Below are 25,873 nucleotides of genomic sequence, written 5' to 3'. Positions count from 1 at the left end.
ATGAGTATAAAACAATATCACTTATGAGATTGGAATTTCTACGCAGTGCTCGTCGACAAGCAAATCAGTTCACGGTGACAAATTTAACAACATTTAAATCTACCAGCTTTTTACCAGCATTTTATTTTGATGATGCATATTCTTGAAAAAAATAGCATATTTTATTTTGTAATAAAATCATAAATAACATCACTTGGATTGAAAATGATAATGAAAATTAAATTAATTTGATTATGAAAGTAGGAAGATCATTGTTTTTTTCTACAAGTTTTAAAATACAAATTAACAGAAGTCTACTATAATCACATATGAACAAATGTAGGTACTTGTTCATCAAGTCCCTAAATCAACTGTAGAATCTATAAATATTCAAGTCCAAAAATACTTCCGAGCAAATCATCCTGATTTTTATCTTTCTCACCAGGTGCATATATATAGATATAGATATACACATGTATATACACAACTATACTTATTCTCTTTTATTTTGTATTAATTTCAACCTTTGATTCATGTTTAATAATTTTAGTTTATTGTATGCATGATAGGCAGCTAGTCTACAATGCAAACCGTTTGGCTAATATTGTCAAAAGACGAAAAAACAAAGAAAACTGGTTATCATATTGGCATTTGAGATTTAAGGCATCAAATGAGAGACCAATGACAAGGGTGCAACACCTCAAAAAAATGATGTTGTCATTATTTTTAATACTTTATAAAAAAAAAATAATAATAAAAAATAATAATAATAAAAAAAAAAAAAACAACAACAACAAAAACAAAAACAATTATATTTCAATTTTCATTTCCGTTTTATTTATTATTTTATTATTTTAAACTCATTAAAAAAATTCAGAACTTATGTGTTACATAATACATATCATGCATTCATTTTAAAATAATTTCTATTTGATATTTATCAATGTATGGGTAGTTGATCTCCCATCTTTTAATGCCGTGTGTTTACAGCGTTATGGATGTGGAATGTGTGGAACAATGGTTGATGCCATAAATCTATACACCACCAAGATTGAAAAATTAAACAAAAAGGTATCAAGCCAGCACCCAATAAATTGAAGCCCATGCCATACATTCAGTCAAAATGCTAGCAAAAACCAAACAAAACAACCCAAAACTTCAAATGAATCAAACATGAAATCATACCAAAGAGCCAAAAAACTAAAACAACTATTAGATGAAATATAGAGCAAATATATTTAATCAATTAGTTTACTTTTAAATGTAACAATAGGCAGAACTTGAAAGAGTGGCGGTTCTTCAAGACGCATCAAGCACCATGCCATCCGCATTTGTGTCATTCAAGACTCGATGGGGAGCGGCAGTTTGTGCGCAAACCCAACAAAGCTTTGATCCCACCAAGTGGATCACAGCGTGGGCTCCCGAGCCCCGTGACATCTATTGGCCAAACTTGGCTATTCCGTACATCAAGTTGGCTTGCCGAAGGGTGTGTGTGGGCATTTGTTTGTTTGTGTTGGTGTTTTGTTTCATGATTCCAATCACAATTGTGCAATCATTTGCAAGCATTCAAGGGCTTCGGACTCAATTTCCTCAACTTGAGAAAGTACTCAAAATGTATATATTACCAACCTATCTTGATCATGTGCATATGTAATACATGTGTATATGAAATCATTTATGTTTTACAACTTGTTCTAAAAATGAAATACTGGGGGAGGTTGATGGATCTTTTAGAACGTATTTTGCATCATTTGTTCAAGGATATTTACCCGGAGTCATTTTGAAGTTTTTTATGAAGTTGGTGCCATATATGGTTCGAGGTTTAACAATCTTTGAAGGCCATTCTTCCTTTTCTAGACTTGATCAGCAAGGAGCAATGAAATATTATTATTTCATGGTGGTTAATGTGTTTTTTGGAAGCATGCTTACAGGGTCTGCATTGGAACAACTTCAATCCTTCTTAAATTCATCATCTGTTGTTCAGTGAGTTTTCATTTACTTTTTTTTTTTTTTCTCTTCTTTTTATTAAGAAACTACATTGAAAAAATAAAATAAAATAAAAATAAAAATAAAATAAAAATACCACATCATCAAATTCAACCATATGATTACTCTGCATAACATTCTTAATACAAAAAAAAAAAAAATAATAAAAAAAAATAGCAATCTAGAAAATTTCAAATTTTCATCTATGAATATATATATATATATATATATATGTTACTTTTCTTAAACTCCAACATTTTGAAGAAATTTAAAAAGACAAGATAGACAAAGGTGAGGAGACACTCAAATCTTTAAACAAAATACTTTGTGGGCATTGAATTGAATAGGTTTTTGAAAACTCTCGCATATACGATTCCCATGAAAGCAACATTTTTCATAACGTTTATCATGGTGGATGGTTGGGCTGGGGCCGCATCAGAAATTTTGCGTCCGTGGGGTTTGTTGTCCTACCACATACAGAATGCATTTTTTGTTCATACTGAGATGGACAAGGTTCGGGCTATGGATCCAGGTCCTATTATATATTACGTCAACTTGGCACAACTCCAACTCTATTTTCTCATGGGATTAGTATATTCAGTTATAACTCCCATTATATTACCGTTTGTTGTTGTAACATTTGCCATAAATTATGTTGTTTACCGGCATCAGGTATACTCCACAATTCTATTACAATTGTCCCACCATTGCTTGTTTGTTTTGTTTTTTTGTTTTTTGTGTGTGTTTAAAACTATTGTATCTTTTGTAATAATGAAATAATAATTATCATTGTATATTATAACACAACACATTCTAAAGTTCCAACATGATGAAGTCTCTATTGATAAATGTTTTGTTTCTTAAGAAGTAATAAAGTGATTAGTTTTGATATTCAATTTTTAAAAATTCAAACTTGTTAAGTGGCCATATTTACAATTTAATAAATTGGTGTTTTCTTAATTAGTATTGTATGGTATAAAGCATTGTGTCAAACATTATACTTAGGTGATCCATGTTTATGAGGCCGCCTATGAAAGTGCGGGGTCATTTTGGCCTTTTGTTCATGGACGAATCATAGTTGCACTTTACATTGAACAATTAATGTTGATTGGATTATTTCTTGTTCAAGGACCCATTACATTTAAAACTATACATGTCAGTGATGACGATTCACTAAAAGAAAAGGCTTTGAAATTTTGCCAACAAGCAATGAGTTCCACACCTTTTGTTGTTGCTTTGCCAATATTTACATATATTTTTCACCGATATTGTAAAACCCGATTTGAACCATGCTTCCTAAAATTCCCTTTGGAGGTAAATATCATGCTATTACATAAATATTCATTTGAAGCTTATATTGAACATATGAAGAATGTGTGTAGATATATATATATATATATATATATATACACATTCATACACAAAACATATGATTCTAAATTGTGCAGCATGCAAGTAAAAAAGACATGGATGATAGAACTAGAGATCCCAACTTCAACATGTCAGAATTTATCCAAAATTCCTACAAACATCCAGATTTTTTGGATGAAAGGGTTCTACAAGAGATTAGAAAAGAAACTCAACTGCCCACAAAAATTCAGACCAAACCCCAAAAACACAAAAATGAGATGTTGGACAACACAGTTGACATTCCCAACATGGTAGAGGGCACGTTTGTTTGCAACAACAAATTCATCTCTTGAATAAATTTAACTAAAAATAATGTGTAATTATTTCCTTGATATGATAAAAATATTGAATGTTTAAAATTACTAAGTCCATAGTATTTGTCACTTCATGCAAATAGGCATGTAGTGTATTTTTACTTCTATCCAAACATATCACGGCAATGAATGTTTAATTTGAGGTTTTGTTCCACTCATGATAAAAAAAACTTAATAACCTACAAAATAAATTGGAAAATTAGTATGTCTAGGCTTATATTTCAATTTTATTATGCTGTTAGTAATATAAAAGTGGAGTATAAATTGGTGTTTTGTTGTATGATTTTTGCACCAAAATTGACATATTTATTACTCATTATATATTTAAATTCCATCCTCATCTCTTGATGATTACGTTGTATCCACAAGCATAAATGAAGGCATATACATTATTATGCACTGACATTGCTGTTGTAAATATCAAAATTTGATTTTACAACTAAATTTGATAATTTATAATTTCTAAACGCATTTTATTTATTACAAACTTTATTTTTGACAGTAAAAACAGATATGTATAAATCACAATTCAAATTATAACTAGATCAACTTAAATTTTTGTTATATTAGAGAACATATATGTATATATATATATTTGAAAACTATAAAGTAATCTTGTTAAAACACTCAGTAAAAAACACAAATAATTAAATAAATAATAAAGTAAGAAAGAAATTAATCAGGCTATCAATTAACATCTAATCAACTATTATTCTTAATGCTTGTTGCAACAAATGACAAAATATTGAATATTTCAAAATCCTGATTAAATAGGAAGATGATGCATCTTTTGTGCAAATGAAAAACATGGATGTTTCACTTTCAATATTTGAAAATAAATCAGAAAATCTGAGTACATTTGATTCAAGAACTACAGTTTCCTCAAGTAAAGACATTCTGTCAAATGTTGATCCAAATATAGATAATATATTAATACAAAGTAGTAATTCTTCTAAACATATTGTAATTATTAAATAAATGAAAAAAAAAATCAAGTATCACATGAAGAATTTGAAATTATTGTAGATAATGCAAGTGCTTCCACGTCATTGCAAATAGAAGAACTAAACTCAACAATTCAAAACATAGTTCAAGAAATATATGAACCAAATGAAATAATACAACCAAATACACAACCAAATGAAATAATACAAAGTTATCAACCAATACCAAGAATAACAAGAGTTTTACCTAATTATGAAAAGCCTTTGAAAAGAAAAATATGAAAGCAATAAAATAATCAAATAAATAAACGTGGTCAGCATGCACAGTTCGTTTAGTTTCATTTGACTTTCAACTATATTCAACGGTTATTTATATGTAAATAGAATAGTATGGAACAAGTGATTCTTTGTAAATATGTATATAACTTAATACATATTTATTAAATATCTGTTTTCATTTTTAACATTCTTTCTCGTTTTTGAACGTATAATGTAGGCATTTTTGTTCTTTAAGGTTATTTTTAAATGTTATCACTTTCTTAAGGTTAAAATATATATATATATATATATATATATATATATATTATGATTATATGTGTTTTTAAAGAAGTGTACCTTTTTTAACTCCAAACTCTCAACGTCAAACAGACATTATTAATATTTATAAATACCTTATTTAATTTTCTTTTAAAATAAATATATACACATTTCCAAGTTTAAAAGTTGATTTTTTATTTTTATTTTTATCATTGGCATTAATAACTATAATGCATTCAATCGTTTTTATTAAAATTTAAAATAAGCATTATTTTTTTCTATCTACTTATTCGAATGTTTTTAGGCTAAAAAAGAAAGCAAACAATTTTCACTGTTGTGCATAACAATGAAAAATATGTATGTTTTTGAGTTTGTATATGTATGTATATGTATATGTATATATATATATATATACATATATATGCATTCATACACCAAAGTAGCCAATTCCAACTGTTGTATTTTTTTATATAGTTTTAATTTTATTTACTTTTAGACATAAAAAAAATATATATATATATATATATATATACAAGTATATATATGATTTTAGTGTTTTTCTATCTTATTTCCATTCAAAAGTTCAAATGGTACCTAAAACCATTAAAGTTATTATTATGACGATTTTCTTTTTTATATCTTTATTACTTGTAACTCCACTCATTCTATGTTATAATCTATATCAGAACTTGCAATTTTGTTGTTGAATAATTTCAAAGAAAAAAAGAAAACAACTTGAAGAAATTTTCAAAATTTTAAAGAAATTTAGCAACTATGTGCATTATAAGCCACAGAAAATAAGATTTTTTTTTGTTGTTGAACAAAAATATCTGAAAACAAATATAGAGCTCAACTTAGTCTTCAAAGTGATAATGTAATTAGCTATACAAAATTTCATTCTCATAACAAATTTTAAAGATTATCCAAGTAATATAGAAGTAATTTGAAATAATAAATAAATAAATAAATAAATAAATAACAATGGAGATCTTTCTCAAATCATAACATTATGTCTGTGAAACAATTCAACTTTGGATAAGTGAATTGAGAAATACCTTAGTAAATAAACAATCTCATAAAATATTAACTATTACATTTCATAATATATTTTGGTAAATTATAACCTACTAATAATCCAAATCCATACACAATATCTACAAATAAAACTACTTTCATATCAATTTACATCAACATACACTCTACCATATGAACTCGCAATCTATGCACTAATACACACCTTAACTTCCACACCCACACATATCACACATCCATGATATGAAATCACAACAATGCAAAATTCATATTAAATGTTCTAATAAGCTTTTATTTACCATATACAACTCAAAATAATCAACCATATTTATTTATTTATTTTCTTCTACTATAGTGGATGATATTGTCATTCACATCAATATTGACCTTTGTTCCAATGATCACTCAAACACATGTCACGACCACGTTTAATTTCTATTCATAGTGGGTCACATGTAATTCCTTTCACTTTGTAGTGCTTTAATTGTATTTTAAAAGACTTTATTACACTATCAAATTGTTATGATAATATATCAACATTGCCAACGATATAGTACCAGATATCTTTTTAGGGTTTTGGGAGCCCATGTGGTGCTTTCGCACGAGCCTTTAGATTTTTATGCTTGGCTGCAGTAGACTTTGTCGCAAAATCTTCTTCATGGCGTCGTTGCGTTACTGGGTGTGTGTGCGTGGGTCTTGCAGACGCTCAATTATCGGTACGCGCACCGTGTGTGATTTCTAATAATATCCTCGACGGTGCGATAGAAGTGTGTACAAAAGCAATTCGCGGTGAGATCGCTACGAGGGAAGAACCTGAAGCTGTCGTGAAGAAGAAGTGAGATAGAATTGCCGTGTTTTTGATCGTTTGCAGAGTTTCCAGCTTGATTCGTGCGGTGGCGGGTGTGGAGGGCGGTGTTGGTGAGTGAAGGGAGGACCGATCGATCTCGTCATGGGTGATAATCTCCAAGCTTCGAACTCATCGGAAGGCGGGCTCGACCAGCTCCCTTTGAATTGCTTAGGTACCATCCTCTCGTTCTTGACTCCTCGAGAGGTTGAGATAGCGGCGTACGTGTGCCGCTCCTTTCGTGAGGCTTCTAAATGGAACTTTGTTTGGGAGAAGATGCTGCCTCCAAGGTACGAGCAATTGGCGGCACTTGATCCGGCGTTTGATGCGACAAGATTTAGAGACCTGAGAGAATTCTACTTCCATCTCTGCCAATTCTCGTTATTTGCAAACAGCACGAAGGTGTGCCGCATTTCCTTTTGTTGCTTGCTTTCCAGGTCTTGGAGCTATTTTTTTCCCCCCCCGCTTCTAAACCTGGTCGTAATCGTTTACCTCCTAATCCCGTCTCTTTCCCGTGACTAGGGTTTCTGGTTAGACCGCAATACCGGAGGGGCATGCTTGGGTATTGGAGCAAGGGGGCTTGACATCACCTGGGGCAATGATTTACGTTATTGGAAACTTACAACTAAAGAAGATTCCTTGTCAGTGCATCCTACCTTCAAGCTACCACACCATGGAAGTGATTCTTTGTGTAGATGTGAGGTTACTTAATGCAACAGCCGAGTGTAGAGTTCGAATAACGACGTATATTTTTAGCAGCTTGCTTATCCAAGCTTAGCATGCACTGGAACATTCATTCAGTGCTTTGCGCTTCATTTGCAGTCGGCATTTGTAGTTTTTTGCTTCTCATGTTTGCTTCTCATGTTTGCTTCTCTATTGGAATGATTGAAGCAGGTTTCCAGAGGTCGCACAATTGGAATCTGTGTGCTGGTTCGAAGTGAAAGGGGAAATTCAGTGTTCACTTCCGCCGGGGGATTACACGCTTTCATGGCGCTTGTTTCTGGTGGAGGCGTATAGTTGGGAATCAGAACCCGTACACTTCACTCTCTCAAAGGACGGGTTGCAACACATCGAGAGTAAGTGCTATTTGACTGAGTTACCAGGAGAAGTGCCTGGGTTTAGAGTACCGACAAAACGGCAATTGGACGATGGTTGGGTGGAATACGACGTCGGGGAGTTTACTGTTGGAAGTGACGAGAAAAATTGTGCAGTCAGATTTGCAATGGTAGCTATTGAGAAGCTCTACTGGAAGTATGGCATTTGCTTGGACGGCGCTGTCATCCGCCCAACAAATCTGAAGGCAGCAACACGTGTGAATGACGATGAACAGACAGTACACGAAGCTGAGCAGATGCGATGTCAACAAGACATTCCAGAATATTGTTAACTAGTTTAGCTTATCACTTAAAAAATGAATGCAAGTTGTTATAGATTCGTGGAATTTACAGCTTTCACAGACCGCCTTGTAAACACCCATCCTAACTGCCCTCGATTTCCAAACCTTCTGTGGCTTTCGAAAGGCTTGATCGCACTTTGGGAGTAACCAGCCACAGAGACTCTTTTCCTCTTCCTTGACCAACTCGCACCATTGTCCCACCCGCAAAATAGTTTCTTCACACAAATTGCACATCTTCGTGGTCCTTTGCTCAATTCCCACAAATAAACCCTTATTTCATGAAAGGTCGTTATGCAGATGACCGTCACCGCCAGTTTTCATCTCTTACAGTGGAGAAATTATCAATAACTGAACACTCTTGGTACCTAAGCCTCGCGAGAGGAGTTGACAAAAGTTTAAACTTCGACGCTCAGACGCCTTATCTTAACGAGCCCTCCAACTAATGAAAAGCAGAAAAATCTGCAGCGCCACTACAAAAAATCAACTGGCCCTAAGCAACTGCCTCAGAGAGAATACAATCACCAAAAAGATAGACTGGAATACAATCCCGCAGAGATGATTAAAAATTCGAAAAGAGTAAAACATAATCTAAATTCAAAAAATACAAACAAATTTAGAAACAATGACAGCTACGCAAACTGAAGGAAACAGAAATTCGTACGCATGAGTAACCAGACAAAGCACTTGCTGCCTGAAAGTAAACCCCCATGGGACTGTCAAAGGGTCCTCGTACCCAAAAGGGCTTTCTCCCGAAAAATCACCTCCACAAATGCTGTGTAATCATACATTTTCCCAGAATTAATGTATATAACACCCTCCTATTCCAATAAGCAAGGCTCATATAACAGCAATGAAAATAATCAACGATACAAAAGTCAACATAATTCGGAAAACAATCCACGAATTAAACAAGTAAAGCCTGTACATGAGCATGGCAGGGAAACATAATTGACAAGGACGATACCAAAAGACTAGACCATCAACCGACAGCTAATGTGTACAAAATTCAAAAAGAGGTAGAACCTGCGCCATCAATCTCAGCAGCGAACATATCGACATGGAAATGACCATAAAATATCAAGTTCACCAGCCAAACAACTAAAAAAAAAAAAAAAAAAAAAAAAAAAATCATCCTTCCAAAGGACCATCATCAAAACAATAAAAAGAAAATAACATCCCAGAGACAAACGCCAAAACAAACCATGCGCAGTGAAAACATGATATTCAGTAGTAGAATAAGAGACATATCCCACATCTTACCTAACAAACATTCAAAACATCAAAAACGAATTCATTTAAAAAATCATCGCGACCACCTCGAAATCGAACACACACGAAATCCACACCAAGGATTTCACCACATACACTCAGAAAAACCATAAAAAGCTCCTCTCCACCAAGGACGGTGGGAACACGGCCTCCCACGCCGATTACCTGCACTGCTCACCACCACACCGCACAACTTCCCCCTCGTCGTTATCACCATGTCCCACAATCACATACCCCAATGCTTCATCCCCCCCCCACCCCTCTGTACACCCATCCACTGCTGTAATATGCACCGTCGGTGGGGGCTCGCCACCCCGCACCTCTCATTTCATTACGCCATTTCTTTCTTTTCGAAAAAAGGTCTCACCCACGTAATGGAGCCAAAATACAAATACAAAAAGGGCACAAATCAACCTGGGCACAATCAAACCCCACGTCCCCACCAAGCCTGCACATATGTCACGCTGTCATATCTCCTCCTCGCTCGCTCGCTCGCTCTGCTGCGTCTGTCTGTCCTCCGTTCCTACTACCTCGCCTCCTGCTCCTACTACTCCCTACCTGTCGTCTTCCCCGTCCCCGTCCCCGTCGTCGTCTGACTTATCTAAATCCACGTCCGAGCCACCGCCTCCCCCCCTGCCTCCGCCGTTGCCCTCCGACCCCTCATGATCGTCTCTTCTGTCCCCACCCGTATCCTCCTCCTCGCTCTCCTCCTCTCGCCTGCCCCCACCCGTCTCTTGCACACTACGATGACCCCCCTTCTCTAGACCCACAGACTGAACGGGAGAGTCCACTACCTGAACTCTCTCCTCCTCACTCCCGCCGCCGCCGCCGCCGCCACCGCCGTCCCCGCTGAAGTCTGACACGATCGCCAGCGCCTTCCGCAGCATCTCCTCGTATTCCTTCGCCGCCCGCCTCCCGCTCTCCAGCTTCTCGAAGTCCTCCTCATGCTCCAGCGCGTCCATCTGCTTCACGAACGCCGCCGTGTCCGGGTACAGTATGTGCGTCCTCCGATCGCCCTTCTCCGTCCCGTTCCTGTCCGCCTCCACCGCACCCCCGCCGCCAACTCCACCTCCTCCTCTCCACCCTCGAGACTGCGGCGTCGCTGCCATCGCGCCCTTCTCGTGCGAAGCCCCCGACCCCGGCGGCCTCCCCCTCTGCCCGCTCCCCTTCGGCCTTCCCACCACGCCCCCGTATCCCCCCCGACCCCGCTTCACCCCCCGCCCCGCGCCCCGCTCCGCCGGGATCAGCGGCGGCACCTTCCCCTCCAAAATCATCACCGGGTCCGCCCGCGAGTCCAGCCACTGCACGTCGTTCTTGTCCATCCCCTTCAGGTCCACCCACTCGAAGCTCTCGTCCGGAGTCCCGCTGTCGTACGCCAGACAATGCAGCATCTCCTCCCTGTTGAAGTCCACCACCACCGCCTCGTAGTGTATGTTGTCGTCCGGCCACCGTATCCGCAGCCTCCGCCCCACCCACGCCTCCACGCGCGAGTCCGTCGACGGCCCTGCGCCCTTGTGGTTGCTCCATGGTGCCGCCCCCCTCCCGCCCCCCAGCCCCCCTGCTGCTCCTCCTCGCCCTACCCCGCCACCTCCACCTCCACCTCCACCCCCCGCCGCCCCCCTCCCCGGCACCCCGCCCGCCTCCGTCACGCCTTTGCTCCGCGACTTCTTCCCGCTCGACGGCCCTCGTCCCCCTGACGCCGACGGCAGCGCCAAGTGCGGTGCCGCCTTCAGCAAGGGAGCGGGCGGAGGCAGAATCGGTCCCGCGTGCCCTACCTTCTGCTTCTTCCTGTTCTGCGACACCGAGGGACTCGGCGACGGCTCCCGATGATGCGCAACCATTCCAGGATCCTCCCCTGTCTGCCTCCACGTCCGTATCCTCTGCAGTGTCTCGTCCTGCCCCACCTTCCCCAGCATCTCCCTGTGCTGCTCATCCGCCACCCGAAGCTCCTTCCTCATGTCCGACATCAGCCCCTCCTTTGACCATGTGATCACCTCCGATTGCGCGCTGAATGCCCGAAGCAGAGACAGATACGCATCCAGCTCTAGCTGCCGGATCTGCTGCTCGATGTGGAACGAGCTCGACGGCTTCCCGTTCCCGCTCGGCCGACCCTTCGCACGGGCCACCCCCGACGACCGCATCACCTGCGTCGGAGGGAGGTCGTCATCGTCGGTCCCATCGCTGTCCGACTGGTTGTACACCATTATGCCACCTCCTCCCCGACCTCACTCACCTCACCTCCTTGCGTCCACCTGCAATCCCCCGCAGCGCCCTCGATCGCTCACTCACTCACCGGGACCCCTCACCGCACGCGACAACACCATCAAACCCTGAAACACACATCACACCACCTGTGAGCACCACTCGCTGCGCCACGTCCTCCGAACCGGCGACCCTCATGCCCCGCCCAAATTCCCATCCCCCATACTCTCTCCGTCGTCTCCCGCTCACAAATTCCTAATGCAATTCCTCCTGAATCCTGATCGTACCCGACCCTTCATAACTCCACCATCGGCCCCTTTCTCCCCCCGACCACACCGCCGCGACCGCGTTCTGCTACTCCCTTGCCATTGCCGTCCCACGCCCGATCTCCCAGAAATCACTGCAACCTCACACCCTCATACACCTTCCTGTCGCACTCAAACATCTACCGCCTACCACAGCCGCTGCCTCGTACCCCGCTTTCACGACACCCACATGTTCCGGGTCGTCCCCGCAAAGTGTACATACACAACAACCAGCACAAACGCGCAGAACACGAAAAAAGAAGAAAGAAAAAACGCCCTCAGCTAACCAGTGCTGCGAAACATGCACCAAAACGCACATCCTTGGAAACTCCGCCTCCAAACTCTTCTTTTCTGCAAGCTAGCCCGAGAGAAACCAAAAGAGAAGGACAAAAATGTGAGGCCTAGGGTTTCGTACCTCCAAAGATCGTCACCACTCCGGAGCGCCACGGACCCCGTGCCCGCCTGCTGCTCACAGCTAGCGCCAGCAAAGCATCGAACACAGAGCAAGGGGCTCCTCTTGAGAACGAACGCCGAGCACAACCCACTCATGGAGCGCAGGGAAAAACTCACAGCGCAGAGCTACGGCGGAACTGCAGATAGCGGGAGGTCGTTCGTTCGTAGTGGTTGTAGATGATCCTAAGAAATCCAAGTGCTGCTACCATCACACCGAGGTAGAAAGCTAAGGGTGACGGTGATGGCTAGGGCAGAGCAGCATTGCAGACGATGTCGCAAAACGTGCGTCGCAGCGCCGGGCTGGTCCGCCATTGTTGCTCCTTTTCCAGCTCGCTCTCTCTCGGACCTCGTCTCGTCCTCCTCCTCCTGCGCATCCCGCCCTTCTTCCCTCCCTCTGTTGCTGTTTGTAAAGCTCTTTCGAGTGGAGAGGGTGGTTACCGGTTTGCCGGTTTGCGTAGCACGCGTGTTTCCGGGTTCCACATTCATCCATTTGATGATTTGAGTCGCTGTTGAGGGGTTTTTCGTGGATGAGAATGGATTCTGTCTTCGTTTGGAAGTGAAACCATGTTCGCCCCCCTCGTCGGCGCTTTCAGGTACCCGTCTTTAAATTGCCGCTTTCTAACCATTTTCTGAATGAGCATGGTTTACAAATATATATTTATATATGTTTGTATTTAGATGTTTGTTATGCTTCATATTTGCATCTATGAAGTCGGGTCGTATGCATGAATTTAATGTGGTTTGCCATGTGATTGTTTTCGTACTATTGCCTGTATAATACGTTCCTCGTATTGTATTGGAGAAAGAGTTCGACATAACCTATCTGCACTGTTGCTGAGTATACTGGAAAATTTAATTGAGATTGCACTGTTGATTGTTTGAAGAGTGTTCAAATGCAAAGGATTGTTAAATAAGTGTTAGCAACGTCAGGTTGTTCTTTTCTATTGTATTTGATAAGTGTAAAGTGTAAATAAACACATGAATAAATTAGGCGATAATACTTATTTCGTTTGTTTGAATGCGTAAATAATTTATTTCAGAGCTCATGGTAACTTCTACAACTTGTGTACCTTTACATGCATATTTGGAATATTTGCCAAAATATCTTGATAGAGTATTTGCTTCAAAACGATTTTTGTGCATAATGCTTGGTATAATCTACGTACCATGTATGCACAATCAGTCTTTTTTCACAAATTTTTGCAGGATCAAAGAAACTGAACCAAGTATTCATCAATTAATTTTATCTAAATACCATTTTTTGCAAATCACAGAATTATATATTTTGAATAAGTCTTTACTCGTTCTAATCTAGAATATATGGAATTTCATTAATATCATTAACATGATATATTAATTGTGTCATTATGGGGCGTTCATGCATACATTATACAAGCTTTAAATTACTTGATATAATATGCATATACAAATGTACACGAGACATTAAATTGTTTAACAGCTTTTGGCTGATTTTTACATTAAATACATCACATCATTTTAATGTATTACACAGTTTAAAAAGTTGACATTTTATTTAAGATGCTGTAATACACAAGTTTAATTGGAAAATATCAAATTAATTGTTCGTTTTCTATTAAAGACGATTTTAAACATGAAGCAATTTATTAAATAACAGTTCCAGACAATATGGTTTTTAGTGTGTTTTGTTTCCTCTTCTTTATATTTATTGCAAAATTAAGTTTTGCTTGCTTTGAAGTTACTTTAAACTTGTAATCTAATCTTCATAGTGTATAATATTTGCTGATACATTTTAATTATCCTATACACTCTTCTCCATATGAAAATATGGTTTGATAGCAAACAATGTTAAATGAAAATATTCATGTTAATTTCCTACTTTAATTAAGGCAGTAACTCCAGTTAAAAAGAAGCATGTTGTAGTTGATAATTTTATTTTTCAGTTTGAAACTACAAAAAAATAACTAATAACTAATTTAATCCTTATATATATATATATATATATATATGTTTAGGGTAATTTTTTCACTGTTAAGTTTGGGGGAGTGGAATAATTGTATGTAATGTTTACGTATTGGTCAAACATTTACAACGCTTTTCATCTCATGTCACACGAGAGGAAGTAAATAGAGAATAAAAAAAATTCACTTCTTAAGGTTTTCTTTGAAGTCTAATGTTACTTTAAGTATTGAAATTTAAGCTAAAGTGGGGAAATCATAAAGTAAAAAGTTGCGAAGGTTGACGAATGAAACATGGGCGGATGAAATACAAAATGGATGAAATACGAACGGATGAGAGTCGGACGCACGATTCCTCCACGGAGGAGGCTTGAAGGCGGAGGCTTTCGTCCCGTGGGTTGATGATACCACGATTGTTCCGGACAGAACGATCGTCGTCTGCGCAAAGAGAAACCAGGAGGAAGAGGAGGCGGGGGTTTGGATGATCGCGACAACTCTAATTCAGCTCTCCTCCTCCTCGTCCTCGTAATACATACATAACAGCCCGGAAAGCATACCATCGGGGCTAAGAGAGCTGCCGATCGATGTCACAGTGGACACTGCGTGTGACCTTCTCGGAGGCGCGCACAGTGGTGCGAAGCTCTGAGGCAGAGCTCCGCGTGCGGCGTCGTGGAGGACAGCCTTCTCGGGGCTTCGGGAATAGGTTTAAGATTCTGGTTGCTGGAAAATCCGTTCATTCAACATAGTTTTTCTTCCTTTTTTTGGATTGAGGTTATTCTGGGAGGTGTGTGATGGTTGTTGACGGATCTGGTTGAAAGAGCATCCGCTTGAGGGCCGGGTGTAGGTGTGGTGCAGGCGTGGTGTTACTGCGCCTACGGGAAGCGGTGTTTGTTTCGGGTGTGAATAGCTCGGGCGTAGACATGGCGCGGAGTTTGTAAACTGCGAGGACGGGATGGAGTGGATGTGCAGAGGCTTGTGAAGAAGGTGAGGGAGAAAATAAGCGGTGATGGGATCTCCGAAGTCGTGGTCTGCCTCTAGCAGGGTCAGGCGGACGACAGCTATGAGATGGGCGCGGTTTTGCTACAAGGTGCTCTACGCCGTGTCGTTCTTGGCCGCAATGTATGCTGTGCTTGCTCATTTCCGCTCCGCGCCTCCGATTTCCAGCTCTGGTACATTTCCGTCTATTGTGAGATTCTTGCATCTGCATACAATGCTTTAGCTATGTACGTGACGTATTTACGTGTCGCGCGTGTTTTTGTAGATGCGTGAAGTCTTTTTCGTGACAGATCTGACCAGTTGTATAGTGACTAATGGTTCAGACGCTCGTTGGAAAATGTACTGCTCTAAGGCCTCTATCGAATACTTTCTTCTCAGTTGTAGCTGCCCATTTGTTTCTGATCTAATACATGAGAGAGACGTAGAAAATGGCTGAGGATTAGGGACTGTTGGCTTCGCACTCCGCCAGCGAATTTGATTTCTCTTTGACATGTATTTAAACCAACGGAGACCCGTTCGGGAAATGCACTTATTTTCGCTTTGCACATACAGAGGAATCTTTATTCGAAGCGATTCCTTGAGAAACAATTTTCGCCTCTGTTATGCAATTGTTTCTACTCAGGCGCTTTCTTGGAATGATCTCTTGGATCTATCCGTCGTCCATGAATACGCGCCTTTGAAATTCCTGAAGGCATAATTAGCTGAGTGGACTTGCAGATTCAGATGAAGAGGCGCCCCCAGGACTCGATTCGTTAGTACACAACACAACAACTATTGTGTTAAGCCCTATCACACGAGCAGAGCAAGAGCAGCGGCGCTGGATAGAGAAGCCGAACTCTCTATGTTTTGGTCTAGGCAATGTCACCATCTTAACTGTGACCATAGACCTCCCAAAGGTATTTACTCCGGTACTTTCATCAAGAACATGCTTACGTAATTTAACAAAGAGATTGACATTGTGCAGTTTATTTCGCATCCAGCAGATTCTGGTCCAAATCACAGTTTACACCTTAAGATTTTATCTACCAGAAACAGTCATTTTTAAAGTTTTTAATTTATTTATTTATTAATTGAAAAGACCTTACAGATTCAATTCAGACATTACCAATCAAGTCACGGTTGTCAGGAAAATGTACAGCTAATTCTAATTTGTGCGGCATCTTGAGAAGTGCGTGTTTTTGGTAGGGGACAGTTTAAAGGCGCAGTTCTCTTTATTTGGCGAAAAATTACTCCTTCCTTTCTACGTCCAGTTGAAAGCGGTGGCAATGACGCCTACGCATACATTATGTATGGTTTAGTTGCTAGAGCGACAGCGAGAGAAACAGAGAGCGAGAAAGTTTTAGCGTAGTGGTGGAATTGAAGTAACTGAATATCAAAAAGTTGCAGGATCTCGATTGCCAAAGAATCAAGCTGAGTAGATTTGTGGATGTGCCTATCCTGTTGAAGACGATTAGAGTTCGTAGGTCTTATGGGCCGCTGACTTTGGCAGCAGGGTTGATACCATGATGGCAGGCTTATCTGGTGCAGTTGCGGAGAAATCGGTTGTCATACGCATCAATTCACGGATACAGATACTGTGAAGTATCAACTACCTTGGAATCTTCCCGCCCTCCGGCGTGGACGAAGGTGAAAGCGATGATGTTGTTGTTAAGCTTTACCGACATCGTGGTCGCTATGGATGCAGATGCAATCATCCGAAACAATACTATAAGGATAGAGAGTATCCTTGAGCTAGAAGTTTATGATTTGAAAGATAAAGACGCTATATACACAAACGATTTTCAGCAGGACAGGCAGAGCGAAGCCACTCCAAAGTCGTTTATAAACACTGGTGTTTACATTATGCGCAACACCCCGTGGATCAAGGTGGGTCTCTTCAATTTCTTTAGCTTTTTAATTGTGGATTTTAATTTTTAAAATAGTCGATGATAAGTTCTTATCGGTCCACGTTAGAATTGGTTGATACAGTTATGTTCCTCCAGCATCAAGGTAAGTGATTTATTGGTGTGTGTTCTTGAACTGTTGTAACTTCTTCCCTTCAATAACTTGGAAATAGTTAGTTGAAGATTATACAAATTTAATGCAGTGGAGGCAATATTAAAAGAAAAAGCATCAGTCACACAGCTTGCGTACTAGAACTGTAGAACCTCTAATGACTCGGATTCTGCACCCTATCACCATGGAAGTAAGGTATTATATACACATGTATGTGCGTGCGCCTCATGTTAGTGATCGGTTGTAATGTGGACTAGAGATGGATCTTGATGCTTGAGATTTTCACTTCCAAAGAGATCTGTTCGATTGGATGATTATTCGTAGCTACTCTGCGTAGATTCAATGATGGGCCACTGTGGCTTGAGCAGGGATTCTTGGAATCTGTGCACAAATTCTACCAATCCTCCATGTTTCAAAAGAATTTGGAGCGTGATGAAGTGATGCTGTATCGCATGAAGAATGCTGACGAGTTCAATGAACATGTTGCCATAATTCCATTCAGGTTTTGTGCTTTAATCCTACGAGTACTATTTCTTGATTGCGTGTATAAATTACTCTCCACGTGTAGTCTCTGAATCGTTTTACTTGTTGCAGCACTTATGTATTTCATAATGCATTAGTAAGTGCATTTAGTGTATTGTTGGGTGACTTTATGGAAGACCAAGCACGCTTGTTTCTCTCAGGACCGTTGTTTACGGAATATGCCAGAGGACATTGTCTCAGAAGTTTTGATAGCTGTCTGCAGGTACATGAATAGTCCAGTTACACAGGATCTGGATAAGTATGAAGATGGAGACTTTGTGGCACACTATGCAGAAGAGCACAGCCCAGATAAATACAGGGAACTTGCCTCGCAGCTAGCTACAATGAATGTGTGAACCATGCTGGTAACCTTCACAGCACCGACAGTATCATGTTTTCATCAGACGTACCATCATGTTGCAGTAATTAACTGGAGATGAGTTTAGGTCATACGTTCGTTCCATGCCTGATCTCTAGCTTTCCTTAGAGGATGGAGTTCGAACATGCGATTTGTAGACGAGCAGTGGTGCAGCCACCTTGCAATTTGCTTAGATGAGTAAATTTCGTTCTGTTTCTCATGATTCTTACGCTAAAAAAAGTCACATCTCGTAGTTCGGTTTGGTGGACATTTGTGGGCGTTCATTCAGTATTCGAAGCAAGGTTCTCAAGTTGCTCCATGCCTCGGGATTGTGTGTGCTCAGCAGCGAATGAAGTATTTCAATTTATGAAAACATGAAATAACTTTGTCTCATGACTGGCTGCCCAAAGCGAAGGTTAAACGCCAACAAGAATTAGAGCGTTTCTTCAACTCTGGTTTTACACAACCTATTTGTTCTCAAGATTGTGTCGCGAGAATTTTTAACCCGAAAGAATATTGTCTGGTCGAAACAACCAACCTCATGTAGGTATTAATCGATGAACGAAATTCTTATGTTCTACAACCTGGGTATGAAATAAATGAGTAGGATGTTTGTGCAATTATATTCGTATTGAGTACTATCTATGCTCTGTTAAGTAGACAGTATAACTAGCAGAAGTGTAAATAGCCCATTGATTGTATTGTATTATTTGTAATTAAATCTTCTTCTTTGGAACTTCAAGTATAGTGTGCATCAGACAAGACCGAGTTAAAAGTTTCTGGTTCATCAGTAAATTTTACATTTGGCAGTTGTGGCCAAAGTAATAATTTTGAATTGATTAGAATTAGATTGCGTTGTATAAACAGTAGCACTTAGGTTTTGGAATAGGAGAGAGTTGTTCTACAAAGCTATTTTAGACGCCTAGATGATAACAATAACATAATCTTTTAACATGTGCTGAGAAAAATCAAGGCAAATCGCGTGTGTACATTTATATCAAGCATTAAAAGATATTATTTGAAATGCAGACAATGTTCAAATCCATAATGTAAGCTTAAATATAATTCTTCTTCCAGAACTGTGCACAACGTGTTTGAAACATTTAAGATATAATGGCTTTTACTTTATGTGGTCATCTAGATGTAATTGACACAACAAGAACAATCTTCAAAAGTTAAAAATAAATGGAGGGAATTGTTAGGTGCACACACTCCACAAAGAAAAGCCATTATCTTAATTTTTGTAGTAACTTTAATTTTATACAAAACGTACATATATATGATGATTGTCAATAAATATCAAAGACAATCTTTGGTGTCTGTATCTCTCTCTTCGTGTGTGTGTGTATATATATATATATATATATATAAGAAAAAGTTAAAATGACCCACCCATTTACAAATTTGGCCTACCCTATTGTGGATAAAATGAGGGTTTGGATGAGAGCTCTTAACAAAGGAAAATGAATAAAGAGGGAGGACCAAGATGGTGAAGGTTGGAAACAAGGGGAGTGTGGATTAGCAATAAGAGGGGTTGGGATGAAGGACATGATTGTAACAATGGATTATAAAGATGATCTATTTCTCAAATGATGGTTATGATAGGGTGAATTGATTTAGTAAATGGATTGATCATTTTAATATTTTCTTCTACTTATGTGAACCACAATATTTAATTATTGCTAATTCAATGTAATTCAATCTCATCATATGTTTCATAGGTGCAATAGAGTTATTTACTCAAATAATAACTAAAATAAAATATTATTAATTAAATAATTTAATTTAAAAATCTCTTGTAAGTGTAGTTTTAGAAGAAATTAAGAAGATTGGTATGGGCTTATTTATTATGTTTTTTAAGTAACTATACATATCTATATATTAAAGAATTTGGTTTTTAAAAGAGTATGAAGGAAATTGTATTTTTGGTATCCTCAAAAACATTACTTCACACTAAAATTCAAATGTGATGATTAAAATAATTTATTATGATAGATTTATTTGATTTTTTTTTGAATCAAAAGTACAACCTCTCTCTTAGAATATATATATACGTACACATCAATGACGATACCCTGTGAATACCAGCTGATGAATCAAAATTCGCGGAAGTACGTGGTGTGTCACGCGCGACGAAAACCATCAAACGAAGTAAGTGTTTTGTTGGACGACATTCATTCAAACAAAGCCGATGGTAATGGCAGAGCGACGCACTGGGAAATGCGCGAGTGGGTGACCTCAGAGATTCAGGAAAGAAAGTGTTGGCCAGCTTCAGAGCGAGGGAGGAAAGACGCGGGACAAGGCTCGAAGGAAACAGGGAAGCTCCGCCATCGGAGCTCGAGATCAGGAAAAGGGTACCACCACCAACACCACCTGCAACGGCGAGACAGACATCCCACACCATGTGTCCACACCACGGCGCGTTACAATTGCACAGCTCGACGACGCTCATCTCGCTCTCGCGCACTAGCTCCCGTTCTTCTGCGCTCCGGAAAGAGCGTTTAACATAGGTCTGTGCATTTCGCGTCCTCGAGGCAGGCTTAGCAGACACACTCTGCTGGACGGCTCCGTGTACACCACGACTGGATTGAGCTCGGTAGTCGCTCTGGCCCGGAGCCTCTATACTGTGTTGAATGCTTTGCTGGCAATAGCTGTGAGCAGCAGGCGGGCACGGGGTCCGTGGCGCTCCGGAATGGTGACGATCGTTAGAGGTACGAAACCCTAGGCCTCACATTTTTGTCCTTCTCTTTTGGTTTCTCTCGGGCTAGCTTGCAGAAAAGAAGAGTTTGGAGGCGGAGTTTCCAAGGATATGCGTTTTGGTGCATGTTTCGCAGCACTGGTTAGCTGAGGGCGTTTTTTCTTTCTTCCTTTTTCGTGTTCTGCGCGTTTGTGCTGGTTGTTGTGTATGTACACTTTGCGGGGACGACCCGGAACATGTGGGTGTCGTGAAAGCGGGGTACGAGGCAGCGGCTGTGGTAGGCGGTAGATGTTTGAGTGCGACAGGAAGGTGTATGAGGGTGTGAGGTTGCAGTGATTTCTGGGAGATCGGGCGTGGGACGGCAATGGCAAGGGAGTAGCAGAACGCGGTCGCGGCGGTGTGGTCGGGGGGAGAAAGGGGCCGATGGTGGAGTTATGAAGGGTCGGGTACGATCAGGATTCAGGAGGAATTGCATTAGGAATTTGTGAGCGGGAGACGACGGAGAGAGTATGGGGGATGGGAATTTGGGCGGGGCATGAGGGTCGCCGGTTCGGAGGACGTGGCGCAGCGAGTGGTGCTCACAGGTGGTGTGATGTGTGTTTCAGGGTTTGATGGTGTTGTCGCGTGCGGTGAGGGGTCCCGGTGAGTGAGTGAGCGATCGAGGGCGCTGCGGGGGATTGCAGGTGGACGCAAGGAGGTGAGGTGAGTGAGGTCGGGGAGGAGGTGGCATAATGGTGTACAACCAGTCGGACAGCGATGGGACCGACGATGACGACCTCCCTCCGACGCAGGTGATGCGGTCGTCGGGGGTGGCCCGTGCGAAGGGTCGGCCGAGCGGGAACGGGAAGCCGTCGAGCTCGTTCCACATCGAGCTGCAGATCCGGCAGCTAGAGCTGGATGCGTATCTGTCTCTGCTTCGGGCATTCAGCGCGCAATCGGAGGTGATCACATGGTCAAAGGAGGGGCTGATGTCGGACATGAGGAAGGAGCTTCGGGTGGCGGATGAGCAGCACAGGGAGATGCTGGGGAAGGTGGGGCAGGACGAGACACTGCAGAGGATACGGACGTGGAGGCAGACAGGGGAGGATCCTGGAATGGTTGCGCATCATCGGGAGCCGTCGCCGAGTCCCTCGGTGTCGCAGAACAGGAAGAAGCAGAAGGTAGGGCACGCGGGACCGATTCTGCCTCCGCCCGCTCCCTTGCTGAAGGCGGCACCGCACTTGGCGCTGCCGTCGGCGTCAGGGGGACGAGGGCCGTCGAGCGGGAAGAAGTCGCGGAGCAAAGGCGTGACGGAGGCGGGCGGGGTGCCGGGGAGGGGGGCGGCGGGGGGTGGAGGTGGAGGTGGAGGTGGCGGGGTAGGGCGAGGAGGAGCAGCAGGGGGGCTGGGGGGCGGGAGGGGGGCGGCACCATGGAGCAACCACAAGGGCGCAGGGCCGTCGACGGACTCGCGCGTGGAGGCGTGGGTGGGGCGGAGGCTGCGGATACGGTGGCCGGACGACAACATACACTACGAGGCGGTGGTGGTGGACTTCAACAGGGAGGAGATGCTGCATTGTCTGGCGTACGACAGCGGGACTCCGGACGAGAGCTTCGAGTGGGTGGACCTGAAGGGGATGGACAAGAACGACGTGCAGTGGCTGGACTCGCGGGCGGACCCGGTGATGATTTTGGAGGGGAAGGTGCCGCCGCTGATCCCGGCGGAGCGGGGCGCGGGGCGGGGGGTGAAGCGGGGTCGGGGGGGATACGGGGGCGTGGTGGGAAGGCCGAAGGGGAGCGGGCAGAGGGGGAGGCCGCCGGGGTCGGGGGCTTCGCACGAGAAGGGCGCGATGGCAGCGACGCCGCAGTCTCGAGGGTGGAGAGGAGGAGGTGGAGTTGGCGGCGGGGGTGCGGTGGAGGCGGACAGGAACGGGACGGAGAAGGGCGATCGGAGGACGCACATACTGTACCCGGACACGGCGGCGTTCGTGAAGCAGATGGACGCGCTGGAGCATGAGGAGGACTTCGAGAAGCTGGAGAGCGGGAGGCGGGCGGCGAAGGAATACGAGGAGATGCTGCGGAAGGCGCTGGCGATCGTGTCAGACTTCAGCGGGGACGGCGGTGGCGGCGGCGGCGGCGGCGGGAGTGAGGAGGAGAGAGTTCAGGTAGTGGACTCTCCCGTTCAGTCTGTGGGTCTAGAGAAGGGGGGTCATCGTAGTGTGCAAGAGACGGGTGGGGGCAGGCGAGAGGAGGAGAGCGAGGAGGAGGATACGGGTGGGGACAGAAGAGACGATCATGAGGGGTCGGAGGGCAACGGCGGAGGCAGGGGGGGAGGCGGTGGCTCGGACGTGGATTTAGATAAGTCAGACGACGACGGGGACGGGGACGGGGAAGACGACAGGTAGGGAGTAGTAGGAGCAGGAGGCGAGGTAGTAGGAACGGAGGACAGACAGACGCAGCAGAGCGAGCGAGCGAGCGAGGAGGAGATATGACAGCGTGACATATGTGCAGGCTTGGTGGGGACGTGGGGTTTGATTGTGCCCAGGTTGATTTGTGCCCTTTTTGTATTTGTATTTTGGCTCCATTACGTGGGTGAGACCTTTTTTCGAAAAGAAAGAAATGGCGTAATGAAATGAGAGGTGCGGGGTGGCGAGCCCCCACCGACGGTGCATATTACAGCAGTGGATGGGTGTACAGAGGGGTGGGGGGGGGATGAAGCATTGGGGTATGTGATTGTGGGACATGGTGATAACGACGAGGGGGAAGTTGTGCGGTGTGGTGGTGAGCAGTGCAGGTAATCGGCGTGGGAGGCCGTGTTCATCGTCATTTGTTTTTGGGGCGTTGTCTCTTTTTTGGGATTGGTTTGACTTTTGTATATAGAGTTGCTGTTCGCAGCTTGTTGTTGTGGTCGGTTTCTTGCTACTTGTATTGCATTAGATGTAATAGGGCTTTTGGAGGTTTTTTTGTTTTGTTACTTCGGTATTAGATATCGTGGTCTTGTGGACTTTGTTGCTGTTACATTGCCATGGTAACCGAGTTATTGATTGCAGCTTTTCTTGTCTGTTTGTTTTGCAATATGTTGGGACACTGCCCCGTTTATAATCTTGTTTATTTGTCGTTATAGTAATGTTTGCGATGATGGGTATGTTAGGACTAACAATTAGTGGAAGCATTTGCTTGTTTGGGATTGTGTATGTAGCATTCTTGATGTGGGAATTTGCCTTTGATTGGTGGTTTGTACTGTTGGCGGTCAAATATTTGCAAGTGTAAATGATCCCCATTGGGTATGATCTTGTACGTTTTACTGAACAATTATTTTTTAGGCATGTAATCCATGGCTTGCAATTCACTGTTTGAGTTTGTTGATTTGAATAATGTTTGCATGCAGCCTGGAATCACCGTGTTTTGTTTTATCTCTAAATGCTGTGCAGGGGGGATTCTCGTTCAGCAAGAATAGGAACGCTTGACGAAGTGCTTGCAGTAGTTATTTGGATTGATTCAGGACAGGTGTCTTTGGCGCTCGTCTATGTCAAATTTCTGTCTATATTCGAGGCTCCGTTGTCTCTAAAATCATTTTTGACGTTAGTTAACATGTGTGTTCTTCTGTCTGAAGCCTTCCGTTTGTGTTTGGCAAGTGTGAGTTATCGGGGCGTTCTTTTATATGGAAGAATTTTGCATGGTTTCGTCAGAATTTTAAAAAATTCCATGTGGTGTATCCTAACGTCTGCTGTTTTGTAACTTGTGGCGAGGAAGTGCTGTGTATGTTCTGATTCCTCGACACATTTTTTCAGCAATTGGCACAACGTGAGCCTTACTCCCTGTTTCGATGTCTAGATTGTTCCTTATTGGTCAGCTGTGTGCGAGGTTGCACTGGAAGAATCTGATTGTGCAACAACGCATTTGTCAGCAGCCGCTTACATCCTATTCCCAGTGCAGCAACTTTGGTATATTTTACGCGAAGTTCCACGCATAGTCCTCTAGATTGTAATGGTGAAAAAATATGAGTGTTTAATCACCTTCGGATGACCAGACGGTGCTGCATCGAGCGATATTTTTCAAATCGAAGTTCACCCCCGAAAAGTGGGAGTGCTACGCAAAGCTTGCTCTCGAGGGAAGTAGCTGAGTTTCTATGTCCCGCCACGTAAACTATGGTGTATGTTTATTTGTCGTGATGATGCTTCTCATATCGGAAATGTTCTGGTGGGCAGCGTCTCTAAAGATGTTAGCTACTAAGATTTGCCACTAACGTCCAAATGCCTTCTATGATATAGCCTCTGAAAGTCCTCAGAATCTTTCGACGAGCTAAATGAGCTAATAAGATTCTGAGCCTTGTAACAGAGAGCAGTTAGCTTTCTGTACGAACAGGACTACCATGCTTAAATTATTTAGTTCTATGGTTACAATGTTTGGAATTTGAACCAGACATCGACTCCTCCGAATATCACCAAATAATTTAATCAAACGGAAGAGAAACCACTATGGAGATGAATTACAAGGCTTCCGTTGCCTTTCTCCTGGAATTATCTATGCACCAAACATGGTTTGGTTTTCCAGCAGCTTTTGCTCATGTGAATAAAAAAAAGATACAGTTCTAGAGAAATGACATCATGTTGATCCTCGAATCGAATCACTTATATGACCGTAATATAGAAACTGTTTGGAGATTGCTAAGCCACTGCCAACATGGCTGCAGGAATTAAAACGGCAGGACAGAGGGACA

General features: G+C 42.2%; 5 protein-coding genes across 23 annotated transcripts in view; 4 read left to right on the top strand and 1 right to left on the bottom strand.

Annotated features, from left to right (window-relative positions):
- Positions 1 to 5,099, top strand: part of LOC112293655 (hyperosmolality-gated Ca2+ permeable channel 1.3) — a 7,290-nt gene extending 2,191 nt beyond the window's left edge. For 3 of the 13 annotated variants that reach the window (XM_073539785.2, XM_073539786.2, XM_090256797.1), the window contains 11 exons: positions 1 to 74; positions 323 to 424; positions 553 to 669; positions 970 to 1,050; positions 1,253 to 1,593; positions 1,714 to 1,962; positions 2,313 to 2,637; positions 2,971 to 3,279; positions 3,414 to 3,626; positions 4,464 to 4,575; positions 4,716 to 5,099. The exon at positions 1 to 74 is cut by the window's left edge and continues 62 nt beyond it. In XM_073539785.2, coding sequence (XP_073395886.1) covers positions 1 to 74; positions 323 to 424; positions 553 to 669; positions 970 to 1,050; positions 1,253 to 1,593; positions 1,714 to 1,962; positions 2,313 to 2,637; positions 2,971 to 3,279; positions 3,414 to 3,626; positions 4,464 to 4,575; positions 4,716 to 4,915 — 2,123 coding nt within the window. In that variant the 3' untranslated portion in view covers positions 4,916 to 5,099. Of the gene's footprint in view, positions 75 to 322; positions 425 to 552; positions 670 to 969; positions 1,051 to 1,072; positions 1,594 to 1,713; positions 1,963 to 2,312; positions 2,638 to 2,970; positions 3,280 to 3,413 lie in introns of those variants that run through there. The other 10 variants (XM_073539788.2, XM_090256798.1, XM_073539787.2 and 7 more) reach the window with 10 other exon arrangements.
- Positions 5,100 to 6,761: 1,662 nt separating this feature from the next.
- Positions 6,762 to 8,487, top strand: LOC112293885 (F-box protein PP2-A13). Of its 2 annotated transcripts, XM_024543835.3 has the most exons (4): positions 6,762 to 6,918; positions 7,074 to 7,448; positions 7,569 to 7,687; positions 7,941 to 8,487. In XM_024543835.3, exons 2-4 carry the CDS (start codon positions 7,152 to 7,154, stop codon positions 8,431 to 8,433), a joined length of 909 nt encoding a protein of 302 aa, XP_024399603.1. In that variant the 5' UTR covers positions 6,762 to 6,918; positions 7,074 to 7,151; the 3' UTR covers positions 8,434 to 8,487. The 2 variants fall into 2 exon arrangements, with proteins under 2 accessions (XP_024399603.1, XP_090112933.1); XM_090256807.1 differs by lacking the exon at positions 6,762 to 6,918 and having other exon boundaries at positions 7,017 to 7,448.
- LOC112293009 (protein EMSY-LIKE 3) lies at positions 8,425 to 13,065 on the bottom strand. Of its 5 annotated transcripts, none has more exons than XM_090256806.1 (4): positions 12,634 to 13,065; positions 9,808 to 12,041; positions 9,104 to 9,214; positions 8,425 to 8,912 (listed from the first exon to the last, which is right to left on the bottom strand). In XM_090256806.1, the coding sequence occupies exon 2, from the start codon at positions 11,913 to 11,915 to the stop codon at positions 10,266 to 10,268; it is 1,650 nt and encodes a 549-aa protein (XP_090112932.1). In that variant the 5' UTR covers positions 11,916 to 12,041; positions 12,634 to 13,065; the 3' UTR covers positions 8,425 to 8,912; positions 9,104 to 9,214; positions 9,808 to 10,265. The 5 variants fall into 5 exon arrangements, with proteins under 5 accessions (XP_090112932.1, XP_090112931.1, XP_090112930.1 ...); XM_090256805.1 differs by having other exon boundaries at positions 9,877 to 12,041; XM_090256804.1 differs by having other exon boundaries at positions 8,425 to 9,214.
- Positions 13,066 to 15,187: 2,122 nt separating this feature from the next.
- LOC112293884 (uncharacterized) lies at positions 15,188 to 18,798 on the top strand. The gene is made up of 5 exons (XM_024543833.3): positions 15,188 to 15,777; positions 16,322 to 16,500; positions 17,117 to 17,470; positions 17,968 to 18,101; positions 18,345 to 18,798. Exons 1-5 carry the CDS (start codon positions 15,615 to 15,617, stop codon positions 18,475 to 18,477), a joined length of 963 nt encoding a protein of 320 aa, XP_024399601.1. The 5' UTR covers positions 15,188 to 15,614; the 3' UTR covers positions 18,478 to 18,798.
- Positions 18,799 to 21,050: 2,252 nt separating this feature from the next.
- LOC112293010 (protein EMSY-LIKE 3) lies at positions 21,051 to 24,743 on the top strand. Of its 2 annotated transcripts, none has more exons than XM_024542045.3 (2): positions 21,051 to 21,190; positions 21,783 to 24,743. In XM_024542045.3, exon 2 carries the CDS (start codon positions 21,909 to 21,911, stop codon positions 23,556 to 23,558), a length of 1,650 nt encoding a protein of 549 aa, XP_024397813.3. In that variant the 5' UTR covers positions 21,051 to 21,190; positions 21,783 to 21,908; the 3' UTR covers positions 23,559 to 24,743. The 2 variants fall into 2 exon arrangements, with proteins under 2 accessions (XP_024397813.3, XP_090112922.1); XM_090256796.1 differs by lacking the exon at positions 21,051 to 21,190 and adding an exon at positions 21,491 to 21,623.
- The last annotated feature ends 1,130 nt before the right edge of the window (positions 24,744 to 25,873 follow it).

This window comes from Physcomitrium patens, chromosome 16 (genome assembly GCF_059467195.1).
Source record: "Physcomitrium patens ecotype Gransden chromosome 16, ASM5946719v1, whole genome shotgun sequence".
In the NCBI taxonomy this organism is placed as follows: Eukaryota; Viridiplantae; Streptophyta; class Bryopsida; order Funariales; family Funariaceae; genus Physcomitrium; species Physcomitrium patens.
The sequence above is the reverse complement of the archived record's forward strand: the minus strand, read 5'-3'. Positions and strand labels throughout refer to the sequence as shown.

Coding starts and splice junctions, on each gene's coding strand:
- LOC112293885 (XM_024543835.3), top strand. CDS start 7,152: ATGGGTGATAATCTCCAAGCTTCGAACTCATCGGAAGGCGGGCTCGAC. Junction 7,449..7,568: donor TATTTGCAAACAGCACGAAG/GTGTGCCGCATT, acceptor TCCCGTGACTAG/GGTTTCTGGTTAGACCGCAA. Junction 7,688..7,940: donor ACAACTAAAGAAGATTCCTT/GTCAGTGCATCC, acceptor TGATTGAAGCAG/GTTTCCAGAGGTCGCACAAT.
- LOC112293009 (XM_090256804.1), bottom strand. CDS start 11,915: ATGGTGTACAACCAGTCGGACAGCGATGGGACCGACGATGACGACCTC.
- LOC112293884 (XM_024543833.3), top strand. CDS start 15,615: ATGGGATCTCCGAAGTCGTGGTCTGCCTCTAGCAGGGTCAGGCGGACG. Junction 17,471..17,967: donor GCAACACCCCGTGGATCAAG/GTGGGTCTCTTC, acceptor TGGCTTGAGCAG/GGATTCTTGGAATCTGTGCA. Junction 18,102..18,344: donor GTTGCCATAATTCCATTCAG/GTTTTGTGCTTT, acceptor AGCTGTCTGCAG/GTACATGAATAGTCCAGTTA.
- LOC112293010 (XM_024542045.3), top strand. CDS start 21,909: ATGGTGTACAACCAGTCGGACAGCGATGGGACCGACGATGACGACCTC.